At 43.1% G+C, this 15,570-nt stretch overlaps 1 protein-coding gene across 1 annotated transcript; it reads left to right on the forward strand.

The window, feature by feature from the left end:
- The first annotated feature begins 2,098 nt into the window (after positions 1–2,098).
- On the forward strand, positions 2,099–15,122 carry LOC148900190 (pro-interleukin-16-like). The gene is made up of 7 exons (XM_088991770.1): positions 2,099–2,491; positions 2,658–2,765; positions 3,382–3,496; positions 4,979–5,052; positions 11,636–11,753; positions 11,997–12,129; positions 15,030–15,122. Exons 1-5 carry the CDS (start codon positions 2,384–2,386, stop codon positions 11,651–11,653), a joined length of 423 nt encoding a protein of 140 aa, XP_088847896.1. The 5' UTR covers positions 2,099–2,383; the 3' UTR covers positions 11,654–11,753; positions 11,997–12,129; positions 15,030–15,122.
- The last annotated feature ends 448 nt before the right edge of the window (positions 15,123–15,570 follow it).

A 15,570-nucleotide genomic window follows, 5' to 3' on the forward strand; every position in this document is an offset into this window, starting at 1 on the left:
CAGGATGGCTAACCGAAGGGCGAACAATCCTGATCATGAAGGATTCCTCAAAGGGTGCAGTTCCTTCCAACTATCGGCCAATAACCTGTCTCTCCACAACATGGAAGCTCATGTCAGGCATCATTGCGGCTAAGATAAGTGGACACATGGATCAATACATGAGCAAAGCACAGAAAGGCATTAGTAGAGATACTAGAGGTGCCAAACATCAGCTGCTGGTTGACAGAACAGTCGCTCAAGACTGTAGGTCCCGACATACCAACCTGTGCACAGCCTGGATTGATTACAAGAAAGCATATGACTCGATGCCACACACATGGATCAATGAATGCTTGGAGTTGTATAAGGTCAACAGGACCCTGAGAGCCTTCGTTGCAAACTCGATGAGGATGTGGAAAACCACACTTGAAGCCAATGGCAAGCCACTAACGCAAGTGTCCATCAAATGTGGCATATACCAAGGTGATGCACTCTCCCCACTGCTGTTCTGCATAGGACTGAACCCCCTCAGCCAGATACGATCAGTCACCTCCTCTACATGGATGACATCAAGCTAAGAGCGAAAGGGACATAGACTCCCTGATCCACACAACCAGGATCTACAGCAGTGATATCGGAATGTCATTCGGGCTGGAGAAATGTAGTCGGATGGTGACTAAGAGGGGCAAGGTAGTTCACACTGAAGGGGTCTCACTCCCTGAAGGAACAATAGCAGACATTGAAAACAGCTACAAGTACCTCGGTATACCACAGGCCAATGGCAACCTCGAATTAGCAACAAGGAAAGCGGCTACGACCAAATACCTCCAGCGGGTGAGGCAAGTCCTCAGAAGCCAGCTCAATGGCAAGAACAAGACCCGGGCAATAAACAGCTATGCCCTGCCAGTGATCAGATACCCTGCAGGAATAATAAGGTGGCCAAAGGAAGAGATTCAGACCACAGATGTTAAGACCCGAAAACTCCTCACCATGCACGGAGGGTTCCATCCCAAGTCCAGCACCCTGAGACTGTACACAAGCCGTAAGGAAGGAGGCCGGGGACTAGTGAGTGTGAGAGCCACTGTCCAGGATGAAACATCCAAGCTCCATGAATACATCAAAGAGAAGGCTCCAACGGATGATGTACTCAGAGAATGTCTCAGTCAATGGGGAACAGAGGATGAGGTGCTGGAAGAGGGACAATCATGGGAGGAAAAGCCCCTACACGGGATGTACCACCGAACCATAGCAGAAGTGGCTGATCTCAAGAAGTCCTATCAGTGGCTAGAGAGGGCTGGCCTAAAGGACAGCACAGAGGCACTCATCCTGGCTGCCCAAGAACAGGCCCTGAACACCAGAGCCATAGAGGCAAGGATATACCACACCAGACAAGACCCAAGGTGTAGGTTGTGCAAAGAGGCACCTGAGACAATCCAACACGTAACTGCAGGGTGTAAGATGCTGGCAGGGAAAGCCTACATGGAGCGCCATAACCAGGTGGCTGGCATAGTCTACCGAAACATCTGTGCGGAGTATGGACTGGAAACCCCAAGGTCAAAATGGGAAACACCTCCCAAGGTGGTGGAGAATGACCGAGCAAAAATCCTGTGGGACTTCCAGATACAGACTGACAAGATGGTAATGGCCAACCAACCAGATATCGTGGTCATAGATAAAGGGGAAAGGAAAGCCGTTGTCGTGGATGTAGCGGTCCCGAGTGATGGGAACATCAGAAAGAAGGAACATGAGAAAATCGAGAAATACCAAGGGCTCAGAGAGGAGCTGGAGAGAGCCTGGAAGGTAAAGGTGACAGTCGTGCCTGTGGTGGTCGGAGCACTTGGGGCAGTGACCCCCAAACTCGACGAGTGGTTGCAACAGATCCCGGGAACAACATCGGATATCTCGGTCCAGAAAAGCGCAGTGCTGGGAACAGCACGGAGACTGCGCAGAACCCTCAAGCTTCCTGGCCTCTGGTAGAGGACCCGAGCTGAAATGGGGACAGACACCACCCATGGTGGGTGAGACGAGGATTTTTATATATATATATATATATATATATAATAAGATAATCAAACCTTTATTAGTTTCACAATGGAGAAATACCCTATTTACAGCAGCAAATTTATTAAATGAAGAAGTAGAGCATCAAAATATATGCACTGCTGTAAAAAAAGTGTTTCTTGAAGAAAGTGTCTTCCACAAACTGGCAGTAGCACTGGGAGTTGAATATGACTCCATCCTGAAACAGAAAAGGTCCCACAAGCTCATCTCTGATGATATCAGGCCATACTCTGCCACTGACTGGCACTAACTTCCAAGTTGTAGTCCATTTTTTCTACCAGTGTATTACATCTTGTGTCCAGGCGTTCATCCTTATTGGATTGGGGATTTGGACAGCATCATTATGAAGAACCCTGACATGTATATCAGTGACCGGCATAGGAATTGTCGTTTATATGGGACCGGAACCTCCCTATCCCAGCAACTGGACTTTGCCTGCAATTCACTTCAGGTACTGGAACTTAAGAGACATTTCATAAACTATGTCTCGTCAATAAATACCAGCTTTAAAAAAACACACAAGATAGACATACTATACTTAATGTCATGAAATCCAATAACTCTTGTAAATGTCAGCACTGAAACGTGTTTTCGTGTATCTTTCCTCATGCCTCCAGCCTGGTCGCTCTGTGCGCTCTTTGAGCTCTACCAAGCTGGTGAATTCCTGCAGCAACAATCAAGCCTTTATAATTTGTAATATTGTTTTGATGAAGGGCAATGGCAAGGTAGGAGCAATCCACTCCGAACATGACATTGAAGCTCATAAAATCCGTATTCCACACAAACGTGTGGACAAAGTTGTTGGTACCCCTCTGTTTAAGAAAATAAAACCATACAGTGCTGAATAAAATTACTTGTGTGCATGTGAGAAAGGTCTCAGCTGCAAAATCATGGGTCCACAAATAGGTCAGTGACCCAAAACACAACATTAAAGGCCCTTATCTAAATTATATTGAATACAGTATCTAAGAAGTGAGTTGAAACGTTCAGTCTGGAGAAGGCATACTTCAAATATGACACTCTTGGAACAGTTACATATATCCCTTTCTGATGTTGGTCGTTTCAAAATGCTGTGACAAAAAAAAAAAAAAAAAATAAGAGGGTGTCTATTTATTTTTTATTTTTATTGTTTTATTTATTTATTTATTTATTCATTTCGTCAAGCAGGATTTAGCTGTTACAGTTAATTTCTGTTGGAACACAGTTCAACAATTCAAAAGTACAGCATCAGACAATTGCAGTATTGTTCTTTCTATCGAATGACATATTAGAACAAAATACTTTTCTTTCCTTGTAATTTGTAATGGTACAATCCAAAACAAATTCTGCTGTTATATACAGGGCCTGGGCTTCAGCATAGTCGGTGGGAGAGACAGCATCGGTGGACCAATGGGGATTTATGTCAAGACCATATTTCCAGGTGGAGCGGCAGCTGCTGATGGAAGGCTACAAGAGGGTGAGGAAATGAGTGCCCCTGTGCCCCTTCAGACTAACAACACCTCATGAATAAGAGTCGCACCATTTTTATACCTCTATTTCATGTCTTTTGTTCGTCACATTTGCTTGTGATTGCAATACTAGTGGAGCCTATAACAAATTCCCATTACATCAGGGGTGTCAAGCTCATTTCACATTGTGGGCCACATATGGCTTCGGTAGATGTCAAGTGGGCCAGACCTTTAAAATTATACCATACATAATCCTATATAAATATAATAATAATAATAATAATTATTATTATTATTATAATCTCATCTCATTTTCCGTACTGCTTATTCCTCATTAGGGTCGCGGGGGTTGCTGGAGCCTATCTCAGCTGTCTTCGTGCACCCTGAATTGGTTGCCAGCCAATCGCAGGGCACACAAAGACATACAACAGTTACTCTCACTCTCACACCTAGGGACAATTTGGAGTGGTCAATCTGCCTGCCATGCATGTTTTTGGAGTGTGGGAGGAAACCGGAGGACCCGGAGAAAACCCACACGGGTCCGGGGAAGAACATGCTAACTCCACACAGGGAGGCCGGACCGGGACGCGAACCGGCGACCTCTGCACTGTGAAGCCGGTGTGCTAGCCACTCGACTACCGGGCCGCCCTAATAATAATAATAATAATAATAATAATAGCATGTCTTTCATTAGTTTTGGTGTAGAAGCACAAGAACATTAGGAAAATAATGACATTTAATGAACATTCATTTTACACAACATTTTGTTTCATGAACAAATGTGCAATTTACTTTTATCATTCATTTCAACTGATCCCAATGATTCTCCAACGGCACAAAACTAACAATTGCCATTGAAATTATAGTAATGCACTTCAAGATTAAACAAGTTTTATAAAGAAAGGAATTTTTAAACCATTGTTATTGTTCCTGATATTTGGCATCTTTTGGCCTGTACAAGTGCATCAATACCAGCTGCCATGTCCTGATTAGCTGACACTTTCATGTGGTGTAAACATTATATTCCTTCAATACCGACCGCAACTTGTTGAAAACACACCAAGCACAAAAGTTTCCCATGCGTCTCTGTAAAAAATATGACATGGTCCATTTTTCATTGAACATTCTGCACTCCTTATCTACTTTCTTCCATTTGGATAATGACATTTTGGCTAATGAGGATGTGGAAACCGCGGTTGAAAAAAAAAGACCCTGTTTGAAAAAAAACACCACTGTTTTCTTCTGTTGATCCACAGCAATTGCACCTCGTTAAATATATGAATTCCACTTCGTATGTGCTTTTTTCCACTTTCAAATTATCCTGCAGGCCTGATCAAACCTCCTTGGGGGCCGGTTGCGGCATTACATTCTTGGGCAATAAAGGATATTCTAATTCTGATGTTGATTGCCCCAGCTCTCATAAGAATGGTCAAGATGTAATACTGAATATTCATTAATCATGAAATAAAACTTTTGGATATTGTGTGCAGGTGATGAGATATTGGAGCTCAATGGGGAGTCCATGCACGGATTGTGTCATGATGATGCCTTACACAAATTCAAAGTAAGTCACCCTGTCCGTTTGTTTAACGGCCAAGTCGTCTATAAATTGTCCATGCAACCATTAAGCCAAGATTTGAGGGACAGACGGTGCAGTTAAAGAGAAAACGAGGCCTGGAGTTTTTGTATTCGTGTTGAAACATGATGCACACCCTATTTTTTTCTCTTTTTACCATTGCTGTTACATTACAAACACAAACTTAAATGTTTATTTAAAATCAGAATTGTATTTGATCGATCTTCAGAAATGTTATTATTTTATTATTATTTATTATTATTATTATTATTATTTATTTATTATATTTATGATAAGATGAAGACATTAAAAATTGGCAATTGCATATGTCCTGTATTCTGCATATGTTATAAACCCTTAAAAAGCTCAGGTGTAGCTAGTTACTTTCTAATCTCATATAATTACTGAAATGAAGTCCACTTGTGTGCAGCCCAAGTGTTATTTTTGTATACAGTACACGCCCCTTTTTGAAATTTCCCAGAGGCTGCAAGGGCAAATAAATTGTTTATTGCTTACCAAACACAGTCATGAAAACCAGGGAACTCTCCAAACAAGTCAGGGATTAGGTAAATTTACAAATATGTTAAAATATTTGATGATCCCCAAGTGTGCCATCAAATAGCTTACAATTAAATGGAAAAACATAAGAATTATTTTTGAAGTAATTATTTATTTGCTGTGATAATGACATATTCAAACACCTATCCACGAATTTCTTGCTGTAATGGTTGACTGCCTGTGATAAATGAGTGGACGAGATGGATTGGCTGGCAACCAATTCAGGGTGTCCCCCGCCTCGTGCCCGAAGACAGCTGAGATAGGCTCCAGCAACCCCCGCGACCCTAATGAGGAATAAGCGGTACGGAAAATGAGATGAGATGAGATGAGATGGATTTATTTGGATGGGGCGACCTTGGATACGACCTCAAATGATCGACTTGTCTGGAGAGTGCGAACCACCGATAAAGGACATTGCGCACATGCGCCGAAGAAGAGCCTGAAGACCGCGGCTAGTGAATGCAGGACACATTTGCAGACAGACGCCTGTGTGTCTCAGATGCCTGTGTCCTACCAAACGCATACACTGTGTGTCATCAGATGCCTCTGAACCCAATGTGTAGAGAAGTTGTCGAATTAGTGAGGGAGAACTTGTACCGGGCAAATAAAGTTCTCCTCTCCAGATGAAAAGATCACTAGAGTGCCTCATCCTGTCATTTTTGTTTTACATTTCACAAATGTCTATTTGGTGTACGTGGCAAAATATGATCAGATCACAACGAACCTGCAAAGATGTTCCCACCTAAAATTGAACCAGTTCCACGGCAGAGGCTGCTGTACCAGTCAATGCAACCACAATAGACATTGCCACATCATCAAGGTAGAGCAGGATCAACCTCTTGAGGATTTTCTTACTTAATTTCAGTTGGACTTGCCAATTGGGCTCACTGCGTACGTTAAAATGTAAAGCGAGGAATTTCCCTGTGCCATTAGACGGTTCAGTACGTATAACAAAATACTGTATAGAGTCAAATACATGTGAAGTTTATGATATTCTACATACTCCTTTTTGTTGGAGGATAATAGTGTTACGTTTTGCGAGGTGGTGATGGCGGGTGCGGATCCGAAAAAGTAGGCAAGTGGGAGCAGGAGGTTGTTTGACAAATTTTATTAAAATAAAGGTCAGCAGGAACAAAATGTAAAACATCAAAATGATCTGAACAGAAAAAAAGTATCAAAAGAAAACCAAGTGTAAAAGTCCGCCAAGGTTAAACAAACACATGCACAGCATACAATGCATGCGATTGCAGACAAAGCATGCAACAAACAATGAACCGACACCGGAGGGTCGTGCCGGGAGTCCTTTATAGTGTCACTGATTAAAACGACCAGCACCTGCGAGGCAGCAGGCAGGGCTGACGTCGCTACCTGTTGGTCGCCAATCCGAACGGGGCAGTCCGCCACTGATAGGGACGACCAGCACCTGTGTAGGCGCAGGTGCAGGCGGGGCCGACAGCGCCACCCGTTGGTCGCCAACCAGATCATGACAGTACCCCCCCTTCAAGGGGCTGCTTCCAGAAGTCCCAACAATCTCCCAAAAGGTCCACTCGCCAGGGAACAATGGTGGAGACGGCAACCGCTGTCTCTCCAGCATACGACGGGCGGCGGCCTGATGGGAACGGGACTCGGCCTGGGGTGGACGAAGACGCGGCACGGATCGTCGTGGGCGTGAGTGCGATCCCTCTCGCACGTTCACACGACGACGCATGGCTCAACGCGGACGTCGAACTGCCAGGCACAGAGTGGCACCCCGGACGGCCGTATGGGACCAGGTCTCGGCCGGACGCCGACGTGGGCGTGAACTGCCCGGCACCGGGGAAACGAGACCAGTCCTGAGCCGCTGTGGGATCCAGCGGTGAGTGGGGTCTCGGACTGACGTTGACGCGGACGTTGCATGGCTCGTTGTGGATGCGACTCAATTCGTCATGCACGACGACACCGTGGCTGGACGTGGGCTTGCACTGCCAGACACCCAGTGTCACCCTGGACGGCCACCTGGAAGGAGGTCTCGGCCGGACGTTGACGTGGACGTTACGGCTTGTCGAGTGACGCAATTCAAACTCGATGAGGCGTGGGCTAACGTGGACGTAGCATTGCCAGGCACAGGGTGGAAATGAGATGGGTCTGTTGTACCTGCGGGACCCGATGGTTGGTCGGTTCATTCTGTCCCATTTTGCAAGGTGGTGATGACGGGTGCGGATCCCAAAAACCAGGCAGGAGGGAGCAGGAGGTTGTTTGACAAATTGTATTTAAATAAAGGTCAGCAGGAACAAAATGTAAAACATCAAAATGATCTGAACAGAAAAAAAGTATCAAAAGAAAACCAAGTGTAAAAGTCCGCCAAGGTTAAACAAATACATGCACAGCATACACAATCCATGCAACAAACAATGAACCGACACCGGATGGTCGTGCCGGGAGTCCTTTTAAGTGTCACTGATTAAAACGACCAGCACCTGCGAGGCTGCAGGCAGGGCTGATGTCGTTACCCGTTGGTCGCCAATCCGAACGTGGCAGTTCGCCACTGATTGGGACGACCAGCACCTGTGCAGGTGCAGGCGGGGATGACAGCGCCCCCCGTTGGTCGCCAATCAGATCATGACAAATAGTACAGTATTTCGAAAACTTTGGAATTTTCCCCATGTTGTTGTCCCACGTCTTAGAATGGCAAAGCCCGAATATGAAGTTAATCGGATGAAAAGTACGTTAAAGGACAGCCAACACCATTTTTTTTGTTTCGTAACTGACATCAGAAAAACGTTTTATAGCATCTAAAATACCCAAAACACGCAGGCTGATATTTTTAGTCAAATGCAAAACATGACATGACATGATTTAAAGGCAAATCCAATCCAAATCCAATCCAAAACACCAATAAAAATGACTTAAAGTGTGCTAAAACTGCAAAAAATTGAGCTGCAAATTGTGGACTATCAGAAAGTCCCGCCCCCATTTCATGACGTCACGCCAAGACGTCTTGCCTTGCTCGAGAATCAAAACAATGGCTTCAAATTCAGAGAAGATGCTTTCTTGTTACTCATCCAGTTATGAATATGATTCAAATAGTTCTGAAGAAGAAAGCATAAATGTTTGCAATCGATTAAAGTAGTCCTCCCATATCAATTCGAGCTGTCAATGACAGCATTGTATCACCCAGAAAATGCAGAAGATAGCGCCCAAGCTCCGTTGGAAATGGGCTGATTTGTCTGCTAGGAATTTGTGTCAGCGAATATCAAATAGTTGCCTTGGTGCAACACACAACGATTCAACAATTCACCATATGTGTTATTGTAATATCAGAAAATGGGGATAATGTCAAGGCTAATGTCACGCCTGAGTAATCCACCCCATTGTTTTATGAGGAATCCATAAGTCATCATACAAAGGTTTGTCAGAAGCAAATCAATTTACACGCGAATCATTATTATCATGTTTTGCAGCAGTTCAAAAAGGGTCTATTGACTCTGGTGGTCAGGACAAGCCTGGGAGTGGGGGCCTTGGGTGGTCAGGCCCAAGTTGCTCAACTGTGCAGATCACGATCAATCAGCTCCACCAGAGCCATGGCCAAAATCAGAGATGAAATGGGAGATTACAACTTCAAAACTTGTAAGAATCCCATTAGTGATGCACTTAGTTCATCTGATAAACCACGAGACCGTGTCATGATGGAGATCATCCTGCAGAAAGGTCAGACTCTTGCAAATTGTCTTCAGGTTATCTGTCGTTTTTGGTATTTTATGCAACAAGATGATAATTTTTTCATGACCATAAGTCAGTGAATCATTTTGTCTGAGACAGTTTTTTTCTGCCGCATCCTGGTATTTTAAGAAGTGTGCTTCAAAGGAAGTACCTGACTCACCAAAAACCACACACGTGCCCACACACACACACACACACACACACACACACACACACACACACACACACACACACACACACACACACACACACACACACACACACACACACACACACATTCCAATTTCAATGGTTTTGTGAGGTCAGGATAACTTCAGATAAGGAGTGAGGACCACTGTTGGTTTGGCTTGGATATGCCTTTATTAGTCTCGCAGTGGAGAAATTTACATTTCACAGCAGCAAAGTGATGAAATGATGAAAGTAGGAAAACAAAATACATGAGCTGCTGGAAAGGCAGCCACTCTTGCAGCGCCGTCTTGAAATCAAAAGAACAAAAAAAAAACTAAATAGCAAATAACATGACAGCACAAAGACAATGTGACAACATAAAGACACAGAGAGTCATTCATTCTTAAGCACTTTCTGTACCCTCTTTGTTACATGAAGCAGTTCTAGATGAAAGAGGAGAGAATCAAAGCGTCTTTCCACCAGTGGATCAGGGACATCATGGTGGAATGTGCACGTCGACTACAAGCTAAATGTTGAAAGCAAACACGCAGCTGTAGCATCCACTGACGAAAAGAGATTGTCTCACATCTCCTGTCCCACAAAAATCCGCTTTGATTCCAAGCCGCAACAGTTTCACATACACATCGGCGCTCAGCGCTGACGCTCCTTTCTTCTTATCGCGAGCTCCTCAAGCCATGCATCCATCCAGCCGCAGACTGTCCAACAGCACCGACCTTTCCGCTGAACAAAGCGAGGCTGTGAAGATGCTGCCCATTACAGGCGTAAAAAAAGCACAATGGCCCCAGAGCTGTCCAGCATTGACAGTCGAATGCCACTGACATTCCTCCCAAATCAAAAACAGTACTGGCATATTCATGCTGCCGAAAAGGCGCAACCGCTCAGCACAGTCTCCTCCTTGATGAATGTTGTGGTCAAAAATGCTGAAAAACAATCCGTATCCAGTCCACACGACACACAACAACACAGAGTGGCAAAAGAAAACACAAAACAAGACAAAAACAACAAAAAAAGCAAGGCTCATGAGAGCACTTGCTGACGGCTGCCTACTCGGGCGCCATCTTGGACTGATAACTTTAGAGAAGAACTAGTGATACATTTGAACGCTAAATGTCACCCCATTTCCCACTTGAACTTCTTTACAGACAAATAAATAAAAAGGGGACTTGAAACTGAAATAACAGCAGGAGCGAGGTTTCTGAATGGGTACATTCAAAGTCCTCACCTCTGCTGCAAATTTGGTTAAAATATCGATTTACTTTTTGGGATATGAACCTTTTCCTCTCATTAACCACGTGCACACACACACAAACACACACAGTGAGTAAAAAGTGTGTGTATCCAAGTGAAATGAAAATACACACCAAAAAATCATTTTGGGTGAATTTGTGAGGACCTTTCTGAAACTTTAACAGATGCATATATAAACCGTCTCGAAGCCTTTAAAATGAAAAACTTGTGAGGACCGGCCAAAAGGTCCTCACTTGTCAAAAATGTTGTCACTACGTATGGTATAAAATGTTAGTGGTCCTCACAAGACTATTCAAACAAACAACACAAGCACACACGCACAAACACACACACACACATACACACACACACAGATGCGCGCGCACACACACATACGCACACACGCACACACACACACACACACACACACACACACACACACACACACACACACACACACACACACACACACACACACACACACACACACACACACACACACACACACACAGTACGAGTATACCAAAAAACTCCACCTATAATTCCCCAAAGTACCCAAACACTCTCACAATCATGTTTACACTCACTAAAAACCTCACACATACTGAAAGCCATCCAAAACTCCTCACTCTCATGCCAAAGCAAAATCAACTCACCCGCTCACACGAAAAACAGTCTTTCTGCCTGTCTGTGTCTGCCTCTCCATCTCTCTCTCTCTCTCTCTCTCTCTCTCTTTCACACACACACTTCACACTTGTATATCTAGTTCCTAAAATCAAATCTAAATTTTAAACTGTGAATATGGGCCAGTTTTCTGCTTGCTTGCAGATTAATTCAGTCATCAATTTTCAGCATACATTTCAATAGTTACGATTTGTCGACATCTTTTTCTTTCTAGAGGTCAGTGTTGGTCTAGGTATTGGACTGTGCTGTGTGCCATCCATTGACGGCTGTCCTGGAATCTACATACATACCTTGTCACCTGGATCTGTTGCACACATTGATGGAAGACTGCAGTAAGGGCTCCGAATTGATCTAAATGGAAATTGAAAATTGTTTATTCCCAGGTTTTACTAAACGTACATTTTGAATCATATGCTTTTGTGTATTGCAAACGCTGACAATGTCCTCTCTTAAAAGCAAAACTGTTTTTTTAATTTTCTAAATTGTGGGAGGCATGGTGACAGTACAGAGGTGCAAGGTTTATTTCCGCCTGCCCAATTTCTTTTCCCTAATTTGCCTGAATCTTCTATTTTTAGGTATGGGGATGAAATGATGGAAATAAATAACACGGTGGTTTACAATATGGCACTAAATGATGTCTACGCATTCCTGACTCATTGCACACCGGGGCCAGTGCAGATTATCATCAGTCGACACCCTGACCCCAAAGTATGTAATGCCTTCACTTAATTCATGCACTTAAAAAAATACTTTTATTGACTACCTGATACCAACATGTACTTGAAAGTTGTGTTTTATTGTCTCATCTGCTTCATTTCTCAAACAAAACCTGACTGGGTTACCATTAACTGGAACGCCTGACTCTACTGGCTTTTGCCCACCCTTTGTGACAGCACTACTGACGATGGGCTGTTGTTTATGAAGTTCTAAGTTAAGTCTTGAGAAGATGGGAGAAGATATGCAGCAGTAGCCCAGTGATAATTGTGATTTACTGTATGTTCCTAATTACACCAAGTCGGCGAAGTCAGAGATTTTGGCCGCTTTGCGAATATGAACAATATATACACTACATTGATGAAAAGGTTTCTTCAACCGTCGTCTGTACTTCTTTGAATGTGTCGGACGTTTCGCTTCGAAACTATTTTTTTTTGCTGGCAGCTGTGGCCTTATATATATATATATATATATATATATATATATATATATATATATATATATATATATATATATATATATATATATATATATATATATATATATATATATATATATATATTCCTAATATCAAGAGGTGGTGTCCTTTGGCAACAGAAAATTCCTACTTATTTCAAACCAATAAACACTAAGACAAAAATTAGTGCATCCAAAAGATAGGCTGCTAAATGAAAAAACAAAGTAACTAGTTTATTCGATTTATTGTAAAAATGAATGTTGTAAAAAGCATTGGGGAGAGTAAACAAATTCTCAACAAAAAAAAGGCTTTGTCAACATTGCAGGGATAATAGTAGCGGGCCTCAATCTGCAGTACGTATGCACCTAAAAGTTAGCAACCACTCATTTCATGACAATGAGGTGAAAATCTTAGTGAAAGAAAATACATGTATATAGTTCAAAAGCGGAGAAACATAAGCTATTTTTATAAAACAGCAAAAAACCTTCACTAAATTGCCGCGGGGTGTGATGTTTAATTTGGATTGTGCTTACAAGAGACTTCTTAGCTTGTTACCATGTAGGCTTAGTTATGCTGATGAGGTGATACCAGAGCAAATGTGGGAATCAGGCCAGTCATAGATCATCATCAGTCAGGACAATAGAAGTAATCCGTGTAGCCTCTGGGAATAGTTCTCTGCTCCCATCCTCATAGCAGAGGTCTGAAATCGCCACTTCTGGACAGTAGGGATATACGGAAATATACATATATATATATGGAAATATATATACTGTCACCACTGCTGTTCTGCATAGGACTGAAACCCCTCAGCCAGATAATCGCCAAGACAGGCTATGGATACCGCCTCAGAAATGGAGCTACGATCAGTCACTTCCTCTACATGGATGACATAAAGCTGTATGCTAAGAGCGAAAGGGACATAGACTCCCTGATCCACACAACCACGATCTACAGCAGTGATATCGGGATGTCATTCAGGCTGGAGAAATGTAGTCGGATGGTGACTAAGAGGGGCAAGGTAGTTCACACTGAAGGGGTCTCACTCCCTGAAGGAACAATAGCAGACATTGAAAACAGCTACAAGTACCTTGGTATACCACAGGCCAATGGCAACCTCGAACTAGCAACAAGGAAAGCGGCTACGACCAATACCTCCAGCGGGTGAGGCAAGTCCTCAGAAGCCAGCTCAATGGCAAGAACAAGACCCGGGCAATAAACAGCTATGCCCTGCCAGTGATCAGATACCCTGCAGGAATAATAAGGTGGCCAAAGGAAGAGATTCAGACCACGGATGTTAAGACCCGAAAACTCCATCCCAAGTCCAGCACCCTGAGACTGTACACAAGCCGTAAGGAAGGAGGCCGGGGACTAGTGAGTGTGAGAGCCACTGTCCAGGATGAAACATCCAAGCTCCATTAATACATCAAAGAGAAGGCTCCAGCGGATGATGTACTCAAAGAATGTCTCAGACAATGGGGAACAGAGGATGAGGTGCTGGAAGAGGGACAATCATGGGAGGAAAAGCCCCTACACGGGATGTACCAACGAACCATAACAGAAGTGGCTGATCTCAAGAAGTCCTATCAGTGGCTCGAGAGGGCTGGCCTAAAGGACAGCACAGAGGCACTCATCTTGGCTGCTCAAGAGCAGGCCCTGAACACCAGAGCCATAGAGGCAGGGATATACCACACCAGGCAAGGTGTAGGTTGTGCAAAAAGGCACCTGAGACAATCCAACACATAACTGCAGGGTGTAAGATGCTGGCAGGGAAAGCCTACATGGAGCGCCATAACCAGGTGGCTGGCATAGTCTACCGAAACATCTGTGCGTAGTATGGACTGGAAACCCCAAGGTCAAAATGGGAAACACCTCCCAAGGTAGTATAGAATGACCGAGCAATGATCCTGTGGGACTTCCAGATACAGACTGACAAGATGGTAATGGCCAACCAACCAGATATCGTGGTCATAGAAAAAGGGCAAGGGAAAGCCGTTCTCGTGGATGTAGCGGACCCGAGTGATGGAAACATCAGAAAGAAGGTACATGAGAAAATCGAGAAATACCAAGGGGTCAGAGAGGAGCTGGAGAGAGCCTGGAAGGTAAAGGTGACAGTCCTGCCTGTGGTGGAGCATACTAAAATTGGATGAAAGGCGAAACGTCTGACAGCTTCAAATAAGTACAGATGACGTCTGAATAAACATTTTTAGCGATGGACCACTCCTGTACGACTGAGAGCTTACACAGACGTATACACTACATTGTTTTAAAATTCCAATGCTGATCAAATATTTTATATGTGGATTAATATGACACAAAACTGACTATAAATATTTTAGGACATTTCACCAAGTTTGACTTGTTTGAATACAATGCTGTATTTTCAGTTGACTGTGGACTGCATGCATATTAGCCCGTTCTTCCATTTTGTGTTCTTCAGGTGTCAGAGAATCAGCTGAATGATGCAATAGCTCAAGCTGTGGTAAAGAGCAAAGTGAGACAGGACCAAAATCACTGGAATTTTGATAGCAATGGTAAATCATTTTTCACCAACTACCTCACTCTTTTTAAGGTTAACCATATACAGTGTATACAGTGTGGTGTCTCTACTCAATGGTTACTTGAACAATTTACTTCTGTATTATTTATTTTGGAATCTGAGATATATTTAGATTAGATTTAGACGGAGGTGTAGGAGCGCTTTCCACTCGGCGTGTATTTCATGCACTTCGGATCTTATTTTGAATAATAATAATAATAATAATAATAATAATAATAATAATAATAATAACAATAATAATAATAATAATAATAATAATAATAATAATACATTTAATTTGTTATAATAATACATTACATTTTAAGCGCCTTTCACAGGTCCCAAGGACACTTTACAGTCACAGACAAGCATAGGTACTATAATAAATAAAATACAATCACAAATACAATGCAATAAATTAAATACAATTATAAATAGAAAC

The sequence above is a fragment of the Hippocampus bargibanti genome, linkage group LG03 (genome assembly GCF_051943395.1).
Source record: "Hippocampus bargibanti isolate YZ-2025 linkage group LG03, ASM5194339v1, whole genome shotgun sequence".
Taxonomy (NCBI): Eukaryota; Metazoa; Chordata; class Actinopteri; order Syngnathiformes; family Syngnathidae; genus Hippocampus; species Hippocampus bargibanti.

Bases quoted from the DNA above. Each gene is read 5' to 3' on its own strand.
- LOC148900190 (XM_088991770.1), top strand. From the start codon at position 2,384: ATGAAGAACCCTGACATGTATATCAGTGACCGGCATAGGAATTGTCGT. The intron at 2,492-2,657 runs GTACTGGAACTT...TCATGCCTCCAG, and splicing joins TTGCCTGCAATTCACTTCAG to CCTGGTCGCTCTGTGCGCTC. The intron at 2,766-3,381 runs GTAGGAGCAATC...TGTTATATACAG, and splicing joins TGATGAAGGGCAATGGCAAG to GGCCTGGGCTTCAGCATAGT.